This window comes from Pinus tabuliformis, chromosome 5_1 (assembly GCF_031772625.1).
Source record: "Pinus tabuliformis cultivar Carrire ecotype Pingquan chromosome 5_1, CPIR1, whole genome shotgun sequence".
Taxonomy (NCBI): Eukaryota; Viridiplantae; Streptophyta; class Pinopsida; order Pinales; family Pinaceae; genus Pinus; species Pinus tabuliformis.
In genome coordinates this window covers 657268603-657281268 of record NC_142305.1, presented here as the reverse complement: position 1 = coordinate 657281268, position 12666 = coordinate 657268603, and the positions used below count along the sequence as shown (strand labels likewise).

The 12666-nt window shown below is 34.7% G+C and overlaps 1 protein-coding gene across 1 annotated transcript; it reads left to right on the top strand.

Moving 5' to 3' along the window:
- The first annotated feature begins 8763 nt into the window (after window positions 1-8763).
- On the top strand, window positions 8764-10333 carry LOC149166705 (phenylalanine aminomutase (L-beta-phenylalanine forming)-like). The gene is made up of 2 exons (XM_089430231.1): window positions 8764-8896; window positions 9774-10333. The coding sequence occupies exons 1-2, from the start codon at window positions 8764-8766 to the stop codon at window positions 10331-10333; spliced, it is 693 nt and encodes a 230-aa protein (XP_089286357.1).
- The last annotated feature ends 2333 nt before the right edge of the window (window positions 10334-12666 follow it).

Here is a 12666-nt window from a genome sequence, read left to right as displayed (position 1 = left end):
CAGATATCCGTTCACCCAAAAGAATGAAATAGAAAAAATCATCAAGGAATTGTTGGAAGCAGGTGTCATTCGTCCCAACATTAGTCCTTATTCATCCCCAGTGGTCATGGTCCTCAAGAAAGATGGGGAGTGGCGGATGTGTCCCGACTTCAGGGCCCTCAATAAGTTGACAGTCAAAGATAAATTTCCCATCCTGGTGGTTGACGATTTGCTGGACGAACTCAATGGGGCTCAATTCTTCACTAAGTTGGATCTTCACTCAGGCTACCACCAAATTCGCATGAAGGAAGTCAACATTCCCAAGACGGCTTTCAGAACTCATGAAGGCCATTATGAGTTCCTGGTCATGCCATTTGGTCTCTGTAATGCCCCCTCTACTTTTCAGAGCCTTATGAATCACCTCCTCAAACCATATCTCAAAAAATTTGTCCTTGTCTTCTTCGATGACATCCTCATCTATAGTGGCACTTGGGCGGCACATCTTCAGCATGTAGATCTACTCTTGCAACTGCTCCGCCAGCATAAATTATTTGTCAAGATGTCTAAGTGTTCGTTTGGCATGGAAGAAGTTGAGTATTTGGGCCACATTGTGGGGCGTGAAGGTGTCAAGGTGGACCCCAAAAAGATCCAGGCAACGCAAGAATGGCCTCAACCTAAGACCTTGAAGAGCTTGAGAGGATTTTTGGGTCTAACAGGCTATTATCGTAAATTTGTCTGCAACTATGGCCGCATAGCAAAGCCCCTCACTCAACTCCTAAAGAAAAATTCCTTCTTCTGGAACGAGGAAGCACAACAGGCATTTACCGCTCTAAAAAACGTCATGTGTTCCACTCCCGTCTTAGCACTACCTGACTTCACCAAATCCTTTGTCATTGAATGTGATGCTTCGGGTACAGGTATTGGAGCGGTCTTAATGTAGGAAGGGCGACCATTGGCCTTCACCAGCCAACAACTCAGTGGGAGGAATCTGGGCCAATCTACCTACGAGAAGGAAATGATGGCCATCTTACATGCAGTCGAGACCTGGCGACCTTACTTATTGGGGCGACGTTTCCAAATCCGCACAGATCATCACAGTCTTAAATATTTTTTGGAGCAACGCCTATCCTCCCCACAACAAAATAAATGGTTAGCCAAAATGCTGGGATATGATTATGAGATCATTTACAAGAAAGGGAAAGACAACAGTGTAGCAGATGCATTTTCGCGCCAATTTGAGGAGGAAAGTACTCTTCTCGCAATTTCCCTCCCCATTCCAGACTGGATTGAAGAGGCTCACAGGGAATGGTTTTCACACACAGGGCTCTCCCAACTCATTTCTCAATTGAAGGTAGATCCTAATTCCCACAAGGGCTACTCGTGGTAGAATGATATTCTTCGCTACAAGGACAGAGTCGTAATATCACCAACATCTACCCTCAAAAGTCGCCTTTTGGTAGAATTGCACTCATCTCCCATTGCAGGACATTCGGGCTTTCAGAAGACGTATGCTCACACCAGAAGATCATTCTTTTGGAAAAGCATGAAAAAGGATGTCCTTACTTTCGTAGCCGAATGTGATGTCTGTCAACGCCACAAAGGGGAAACTGTCAACACGCCAGGCACCTTACAACCATTGCCCATTCCGGCCTCAATTTGGACGGAGGTTTCTATGGATTTCATTACAGGTCTTCCAAAGTGAGGGAACAAGTCAGTCGTCATGGTGGTTGTGGATCGACTGTCGAAGTATGCTCATTTCTGCGCCCTACCCCACCCGTTTACACCTACCTTGGTTGCTCAAACTTTCATGGATCAGATCTTCAAATTACATGGCATGCCCACTTGTATAGTGTCCGACCGCGACCCGATCTTCACCAGCAATTTTTGGCAGGAACTCTTCAGAATACAAGGCACTCAAATCAAACTCAGTACTTCATATCATCCGCAAACAGATGGTCAAACCGAAGCCGTCAACAAATGTCTAGAAACCTACCTTAGGTGTTTCACTTCAGAAAAGCAACACCTTTGGGCACAGTGGTTACCTCTGGCTGAATGGTGGTATAACGCCAACTATCATGCCACCACCAAAATGACTCCCTATGAAGCAGTCTATGGTCAACGTCCGCCTTCCCCTACTTCTTATCTCAAGGGATGCTCCAAAGTACAAGCAGTGGATCAACTCCTACAACACCGTGCAACCATGCTCGCCCATCTTCGCGAGAATCTTCATCAAGCTCAGAACCGCATGAAGCAACAGGCCGACCAACATCGCTCAGAGCGCCAATTTCAAGAAGGGGATCATGTCTTTTTGAGGCTGCAACCATATAAGAAAACATCACTCAAAGATAAGGGTTGTCAAAAGCTCGCTCCAAAATTCGATGGACCATACCAAGTACTTCAGCGCATTGGAGAAGTGGCTTACAAGTTGGCTTTGCCCCCTACGGCAAAAATCCATCCAGTTTTCCATGTATCGTGCCTCAAGAAAGTGATTGGGAACAATTGCCGAGTTCAAACCAGTCTACCTGAATTAGACGAAGAAGGGTCAATTTGGCTTCAACCCGAACAGGTTCTAGACACACGAGACAAGCACCTGCGCGGCTGCATGATTAAGGAGGTCCTCGTCAAATGGAAAGACACCTCTCCGGAAGATGCAACTTGGGAACCAGCCACTCTTCTTCAGCAGTTTCCGCAGCTTCAGCCTTGAGGACAAGGCTAGTCTTAAGGGGGAGGGCATGTTAGGGTCCCACCCTAACCCCCTTATTTATGTCATGGGATCACGTCATAGTCAAGAGTCAATAAAGCCCATATTAATATTTGTAAGTTGTTAACCCGAAATTAATGACGGGACCACAGTTAGTTGCAAATGGGTGGTAGTATTAGATAGATGGTATTAATAAAACCCACGGTATTGGCCCGTGGTATTGCATGTATGAGTCATATATAAAGGATATAGACTCCCTGCGAGGAGTATCGTGTCTTGTTTTTGTAATCGAGCTCTGCTCTATTGGAGGTTGCCCCCTCGAAGAGGCCTGTGAACATTTCTCTTTGAATAATAAAATCATTGCTATTCTGTGTTCTGGGTATCTTTTCTTCGCATATTCTATGTTCTGGGTATCTTTCTGTGTTTGGGTATTACTTTGCAGGTTAAGAGCATAACAGTGAAACATTGTCAATAAAGTCAACATTTATAGTCAATGTTTGAATAGTTGACTATGATCAAACTTTGCCAATCCTATGTTTCCCACATTTAACAAAAGTCAATCTTAGCCCCAAGGGTTAGCTCAGTTGGTCAAAAACCATGCCTCGCCATTGGGAGGTCACAGGGACGAATCCACCCGAAGCCCTTGGGGTCAGGTCTTGTAGTAGGCTGAGGGGCAATTTAGCCCAACTGTTGCCTAGATTTTTCCGTCGATGTAGCGATCACTCACTGACCAGGGTGCTCGTGAACCACATGCAAAAAAAAAAAAATCAATCTTGTTCACTCATAGTCACCTTCCATCAACTAACTCAACTATATACAATTTTGTCAATAATGCAAAAGCGAGTCTACATTAAAAAGCATGAGTGATTTGTGGATTAATTTATGGATATAGGAAAATTTATTTAGTTTGTATATGTTATTATAAATATTCTAGGCCTAAGGGGAAAATTAATGGCCAAATGAAGGTGAAATCATACCAAGACAGGAATGAATAGTTTTTTAATTGTTCTATAATTGTATGGACATGATTTTATTAATGAAATGAATTTTCATTATGTTCACAAATTCCCTAGTGTATCTATGTGATTGATAATAGTTCTAATTTGTGTATTCTATAGGATTCACTGTAAGTGAAGTAGCATTTTTATATGAAATACTTTTGCGGAACAAATTAAGGGCTTGATGATGAAGTGATTTTTTTTGTGATCTAGAGAAGGTGAATTTCCAAGAAAAGTAAAATTTTCTTGCATCATTATCCAAAGACAGACACTGTAAACCTTAGTCAACTAAGGTCATCCTTGGTTGGTTACAATCGAGCATTAATAATAATAATAATAGTATTTAGGTTCGCTATATTATTATTATTACTACTCTATGATTGAATATAGTATTAATATTTGACCATACTCAAAATTTATAAAGCCTATAACATTATTATTAATATTAATAAATTGACCAATAATGATAGTAATAGTATCAAGGTTGACTATATTAGCGATATTAAAAAAATAATCGACTGAAACTATATAAAGAGAAACATTTAGAACTATAGAAAACCAATGCCAAACATTGATTGAATATACTATTATATGCTTAAATGTTTTATTAATAGTTGACCATGATCAAACTTGGTCAACCTTATAATAATAATATTATATGGTTTACCAACCTTATTCATAAGCCCTAATAATAATAATACTCAGGTTTGTCATTATTTTTTAATGATTAACAATATTAGGCTTTGTAATTAAGGTTTACTATGGTTGACTTAGGTGAACCTCACTCAACTAAGTTCAACCTTGGTTGGTCATAATCAACGTTTAAAAATGTTTAATTTTGACTATATTAATATTGTTGAAATCTTATTGACTAATATTAATAATCAATCATGTTGTAGCATTGGAATGGTACAAAAATTTATCCAACATCACATTTTTCCTAACATTGTCACAACATGACAATCATTGCCACAATGTTATATTACATTAAAATTTATTCAATGTCTCATTGTGACATTAGAAATTTAGTCAACTACTTTTTTAATGTAGTTAACTAAATTGAGATGATTGAGATGATCCAGAAGAAATTCATAACATATAACCTCAAGATCAAGGGAAATACTCCCTATCCTATCCTCTTGATCGAAGCTGGCATGTCCCCCATCGAAAGTGCAACCATGTTTAGATATTTGATGTATAAGAAGAAGCTTCACAATCTGGAAACCAAGAGGCTCCCAAAAATTGCTTCTAACTTTAGTCAAAATCCCCACTTGCACTTTAGGCGCGAGTGGCATTAGGATGCTTAGTCTTGGCTCAACCTTTGGGGAATGAAGGAGGAGATCATCATGGGAAGCAAGGATAGTATCAAAGATACTATTACCTCCAGTTTTAAGGACAAGATATGGGATGTTAACGAGATGGAGGCTAAAGGAAGCTAAAGTACTATAAGGAGGTGACCAACCCCACCCATGATAACCAGAATTATCTCTCTATGTTGACTAACACTAAGAAGAAAATGAACATCGCTAGGATTAGAACTAACTCTCAAGAGCTTCGAACTGATATTGGGCAGTGGTCTACTCCCAATCCTCCCTAGGACGATATAATTTGTCAGATTTGTGATACTAAGAAGGTGGAAGATGAAAAGAACTTCCTTTTAGACTACCCCTCTCTTGCCCACATCCGCTCTCAATTCCCTATCCCCAGTCACAACTCCAATCTTCTTGACTTATTAAGCCAACCTAGCTATAGTGATCTTGGAGCGCTTCTTTCCATGCTCTTTGATCACAGCAACAAGATTTTGAAGAATGATAATTAGACTCTCTTTTCTTTAGGTTTGATAGACCATATTTGTCTTAGTGGACATTAATCACCATCATCATCATCATCATTCTTATTATTATTTCATGATTAGATTTAATATTAATAGTTGACCATAATCAACCTTGTCAACCCTATAATATTACTACTAATATTAATAAAATTGACTAATAATAACATTAGAATGAGAATAAAGTTCACTATATTAACAATATTCAATTCTAGTCAACCACTATTATTTAAAAACAAACATTGACAACTTAGTCAACCAAGGTCAAAGATTGATTCAATATATTATTATATGATCGAAAATCCTATTAATAGTTGGCCATGATCAAACTTGGTTGACCATATAATAATAATATTATAATATAAAAATAATAATAATATAGGGTTGACCAAACATTAACATTTTAAGCTGACATTAATATTAATAATAACATATCTTTCTTTTTTTTGACACTTTGCCTTTCATTTAAGATTTAACAATAACTTCTTCTTTCTTTGTAAGCTTCGTAGGACTACATCTTCATCATGTCCAACTTTTCATCCCGATCGGAGATTTTGTAAGTTTCGTAGGACTACATCTTCATCATGTCCAATATTAATATTAATATTAACATATTAACATATTAATATTAATCTTAACATACATATTAATATTAATCTTAACATTAAAATGTTAATATTGATGTTAATGTCTTGAATGAGAATTCAGTTAAGATAGTTTTTCTTACTGTCAAAAGTTAATTTTGATATTAACATGTTAATATTAATACTAACATAAACATTTTTGACATTAACAGGATAATCAAATTCATCAACTCTCTTTAACTACGATCAACAATAATTAATAAATCTGCCCCACATAATCTAACCTTCCACTAACATAACAAAATTTACTGATATGATATAATTTTAAAGCTTTTATACATGCCAATGAAAATATCAATATGATGCCGGACATAAATAAATATGATTTTGCTGTTAAAAAATTATATAAAAAAATAACAAAATTTCGTATAATGATCAAACCCGTCTTGACGTGACCTGATAAGTGCCACACAGATCGAAATCCATTTATAATGCGTTAGAAGGATTTTTCATTTTCGCTAGCTCTTTAATTTACCAATCGCGAGCTTTTTATCGAAAACGCTTCTGATAACGATTATTATCAAATCTCTACACAAAATCGTTTTACTCTTGAGAGAGGATACTCACGAGTACACTGTTTCCAAAAGATCACATACATGCACAGCACTTGCGTTCTAACCTTCTCATTCTATCAATATGTTTGAAACAATGTACAGGTACATGTGCAACTCGGTCGAACTATCTCTCACTCCGAATCCTTGAAATCAACTATGCACCCGTCAAAGTGCTTGCCTTCACATGACTCGCAGATGATTACTAGTTCCGTCAGAAGACACAACGACAACGACATATTCTCAACGATTTGATATGTGGGTAGCTTCAAGGCAAATCTCACCTGGCTACAAGTTTGGGTTCTACCCTAATATGTATTGTGCGTCTGTATCATCTTCCGTATCAGATGCCCTTTCGAAAAAATGCGACCATTTATAGCAAGCTTGGTACTTCATTTATATCAGATTCCTTTTGAGAAAATGCTACGACGATGAGAAATCCGGGAATTTGGATCTGCAATCTGAGTAAAATAATATCATGCTTTGCCAATGAAGAAGAATCTGAAGATGTGTAGTGATTTGCTTTGCCTAATGTCCAGGTTGATATCCTGCAGTAGGAATGCTTTGATCTAATCGGCTGTAACATTGGCACCGTGGATTGACAGTTACAAGGTGCAGAAAACAGAGTTATACCGTTAATTATTAAAGTATAACCGAATAACAAAATCAAATATTTCATTACCTTTACTCGCAAGACTTGTGGCTTAATTTTTTTTTGATAATTATGGTTTTTAAAATAAAATATATTATGTTTTAAATAGAAAAAAATATTTATTTTAATGAAAAGTTTTAATTAAAGATATTATAGAATCTTAAATGCTCCACTTAAGTGTGCTTATTTAATAAATGGTTGATATTGGGACCCAGTATAAAGGAAATGTAGTATAAACATTTAAATGTTTAGGACAAGTTACATAAGTTACATAATTTTATATGAAGTAAAAATATCTTACATTTTTATTTTTGATTATGTTGAAACTCAATTTTTTTATTTGAAATTGATATGTGGTTAGTTTCAATTTTTCTATTGTTTTTAGAATTTTTTGGTATATAACACTTTATTTTCACTATGTTCATTGATATGCGATGTTTAAAAATATTATCAATAATAAAAAAAAATTAATGTAGATTATAAATAAAATATTTCAATATGAAAAACTAAATAATATTAATATATATTTAAAAATATATTAACTAAAAGAATATTTTTGATATAGACAATATAGCTCATAAATAAAATATTTTAATGATTATATTAAATAACATATTTTGATATCAAATATGTATATACATTCTATAGTTTATAAAAGTAATTTATATATTATATAATACAATTGAAAGAGATAGACTGACATAGTTTAAATATTTTTTTAGTCTTTTTACTCTACATTTTTATGAATTTTCATATTTTTCAAGGATATTTTTGGATAAATTTCATTAAAAATAGTTGTAAAAATCCTCCAGTCTACAATCCTGAGATCTTTGGGCCATTTCTAGTTCAATCCAAGGAGGAGATCAAAGTCTCTGTCAGCTGGTTCATTTGGGTCTCATTTAGTGCTTTACATTTTTCCGTTTATGGATAAAATGACTTTGCAACACTCGAAAGACAGACAACACTTTGCAACACTCAAGGACTCACAAAATTAAACCATGACATAGAACGTTGAAAATCCAAACTAATATAAGTAATGGGATAAAAGCGCTTCGCACCCAAAGATAAAAGCCAACCAATGCTCAGAATTATCACACTCGCTAAGTGAAATAGGTATGTAATAAAATATGTAAGAGGTATGTGAATGAAAGTACGTGGTAAAATATATATGTATATGAAATAGTAAAATAACAGATATTTTAACATTAAACGTTTAACTGTTTATTTATTTCTCTTCTCTAATTCTTGTTACTAAAACTAAATTTCAGATTCATCTGAGACCACACTCTCCGATTCCAAACGCAAACAGATAAAAAGCACAACACTCATAATTATATGTACACTTTACATGTTTCATATGATATGTAGATTGCAGATCCAAGGGAGGGCAGACGGAATTTTGTAGTTATGGAGGATTTGAGTAGTTGTAGCAATAACTTTCAAACGCTGGAGTTGTTTCCACTCCGTCCCGATCGAGGTGGACTTGAACAGCAGCCAAACACTCGCCTGGTTTCTGGCGATGACCAAAAGGTCTGTTCTGGCAAATATGGACAAATCAAGCCAACTTAATAAATGGTTTGAAATGTAGATGTCAATAATCATGGTTTCCTTTTATATATATGATTTTCAATAATCATATTAACATTTAGATTTACACTATTATTAATATATTTATTATTATTTTTAATTAGTAATAATTATATATTTAGTTTAATAAATTTAATGTGATTTTAATTGGAAACTCATTTTTTATTTTCTTTAAAATTGGTGTGAAATAATGGTTCTATTCCTTACTTTACAATAACGGTTTTATTTCTTTAGAAGTGGAATTTTTTAAAATAAGTTTTGTCTGTAGTTTAGTTTTATTTCTCACTTTCCGAACTATAAATAAAATATTTCTCACTCTATATTAAATAATATAAACTTCTATTATATATATATATATTTTAATATCAAACTTTATATATATTTTAATATAAAACTTTGCATATATTTGTTTTTATATAGTATGTAATTAATGAAGTAATTAATTGCATATCATTTATAAGAGAAGAGAATACATTGTATCATTTACATTACATATTTCCTTTATATTAAGATGTAAAAAATATCAATATTTTATATAAGATGGATAATGAAATATTTTAATTACTATAAAAATTTGAAATTATTTTGTAAAATATGTAAAAAATTATATATATGAAAAATTAATATATAATTAACCATTATAAATATTTAGAAATTTTAAGATTTTTAAAACAAAATAATAAGCTGATAGATTATGTTGCAAATATAATTCATCAATTTATAAAAGATAACCTCCGTACAGTTCCATTTGCTCTTCATATCAGCACGACTTCGCCATTGAAGACTGAAGAAGCTCTGGATATATTGAAACTAATTTTGGCATCGTACAGTTCCATTTGCGCTTCATATCAACACGACTTCGCCATTGAATACTAAAGAAGCTCTGGATATATTGAAACTCATGCTGACATCGCACTTATACGCTCTCTACCCGGCAATAGATCTTCGACAATTGAAACAAATTCTTCTGAAAGTTATGTTAGAAGTCATCTCAAGCGTCTCAGACGCATGCCATCTTCCTAAATTCGTTAAAGAACAACTTATTAAGGTCGCGAGGGGTATTCCAATGTACACATATTTAGAACCCGCCTGCAACCCTTCCCTCGCACTTGTCTCCGCCCTCAAACAGACATTTCTTGACGCCATTCTTGCATTCCACAAGATTGAAATTATAGAGCAGTTAAAAGAGTTCGAATCCCACAAATCGCGCTTTCTTACGCGGAGCGCACTAACAGTTACATGCTGCTCCTGTTGCAAAACATTAATCCATGGCTCTAAATTATTTCCTCTGTATGAATTTATCCGGGAGAAACTCAAAACGAAAATGATGACTCCGAGGACAGAGCAAACACCCCAGGAGGGCATCCACAAGGTATTGGATCAATTGTGAATGGTCGAATCACTGCACCTCTGCTTCAGTGCCACCGCGGATTCATAAATTGATCATCAAATTTGTGAAGTCTGCACTCAGAAATTTAAATGTGCGTACAACAAGAGTCATTTGACAATATGAGTGAGTCTACACATCTATTGCAACCAGAATCTCCTCCAAATATCTGTGGAGAAAAGCATGACAGAAAACAGGCATAATCATTGCAGAATCCTTGAACACCATATCCACGTTGGCATCAAGATAATTGCTCAAGGGAGATGTTATTCAACTTCAAAGCAATTAATGGGCTGTGTGTGGCTGCACAATGCAATTCTTACTGCTGCCAACTGGGGCAAAGCAATGCTTTCAATAAGCCCTATAAACTTATATGAATGTGCGCGGGTTGTTGTTTAAATATTCTAAAAAATGAGGATGTCATCGAATTTATTGCCATTCAGAAATGTCACTTGCAGATTAAGAGCCCATTGAGACTGGGGAGCATTCCAGTGAATCTATTTTGCGGTTGCAGGAACATGGTAGTTGAAGATTTGAGCTGGTTGAGATTTTCAGGAAGCTTACCTCTCAGACTGAGATCCCTTTTTTGGTCGACGTTGTCCGCAACAAATTTAGATGGTGAATGGTGTACCAGATCGAGTTATAATTGGTGATATTGCAAAATTAAAAATACACAAGCCCATATTAGGACCGTTTCCCAAGCCTAAAAATTGATGAGATATAGGTCATATTGGAGTCAGAGTAGTTGTTTACCAGCGTTTTTTTTTATATAATATTTTTTAATTGTTTAAATAATTATAAGATAATAAATAAATTATTTTGTATTTAATTTTGAAATAATCTTTACTATATACTTATACTCATTTTCATGATTTTGATGTTATTGTTTGTTTTTTTAATTTGGAATAGTTATTAGGATGATGCCAACATTAACATTAAATTCATATTTTATAGTATTTTTTCTCCTGTATGGAATCATTATTTAATGTTTATTGATAAAGATTGGAGGTTAATTTCATATTTCATACTATTTTCTCTTCACGTGAAGATTGAAAATTCACTTAATTGATTTTTCATTTCTTATTATTCATTTTTTTTATTTAAATTTGAAATTTTTGAAAAAAATTGAAGAGATGCCATGTTATTGTTTATCAAAGGAAAAAAGAAACCAATAACAAAAATTTGTTGCAGATTACACGAATATGCAGACTTCTTTTACTTGATTATTACTTTTCACATTTCTACTCCTTTCGCAATTTCTTTGGATCTCTTAATGAAATTGTTAGTTTGTAATGAGACTGATTTTCTCTTCTGATGAGCTCATGTCCCATATTGTTATTACTAGCATTCGCACTAGATGCTGCAAAGGAAACATCGTTATTACTAGCATTTGCACCAGATGCTACAAAGGAAACGTTGTAAGTAAGTCGGTAGCGCATATGGAAGAAGAGCATAAATGAAAAAAATGTGATATGTTAGGTGATCTAACTATAGCCAAATTTGAATGAAAAAATAAATCTAAATATTAAATGTAATAAAATCAAATAATCTATTCAAACCAAAGGCATGCACAACTTCTTTCCCATGTGTTCAATCCAAGAGATCACTTTAATTAAAAATTGCATCCCAGACCAGAATACGTTTGTAGCCCATATGGAAGAAGAGCATAAATGAAAAAAATGTGATATGTTAGGTGACCTAACTATAGCTAAATTTGAATGAAAAATAAATCTAAATGTTAAATGTAATACAATCAAATGATCTATTCAAACCAAAGGCATGCACAACTTCATTCCCATGTGCTCAATCCAAGAGTTGCATCCCAAACCAAAATTTTGTCTTTCATTGCCTCATCCAAATTGAACCCTTCACCCTCATATGGTAATGGTTCTAGATCAAATTAATGCCATAAGTGACTTACAAGGAGTGCAAAAGCATCAACTCAAGTAGATGAGATTTCATCCAATCTTGAGATACACTTCTTAATGGTCTGATTCCTATCATCTGACAGTTGATGAGATTTCATCCAATCATGAGATACACTTCTCAATTGTCTCATGCCTATCACCTGACATCATGTGTGATGTCGACTGGTATGTGGATGCCTATCATTTGACATCATGTGTGATGTTGACTGGTATGTGGATGCCTATCATCTGACATCATGTGTGATGTCGACTGGTATGTGGACAGTGGAGCCTGCAAACATACAAACTCTAACAAGAGTGCCTTTAGTAGAACTTGGTGATCATGCCACGTATCCAGTTGCAAGAGTAGGATCCATCAAATGATATCCTTAAGCTTAATAAGTTATTGATGTTTTGTATGTACCTATC

Coding starts and splice junctions, on each gene's coding strand:
- LOC149166705 (XM_089430231.1), top strand. CDS start 8,764: ATGGAGGATTTGAGTAGTTGTAGCAATAACTTTCAAACGCTGGAGTTG. Junction 8,897..9,773: donor TGACCAAAAGGTCTGTTCTG/GCAAATATGGAC, acceptor GGCATCGTACAG/TTCCATTTGCGCTTCATATC.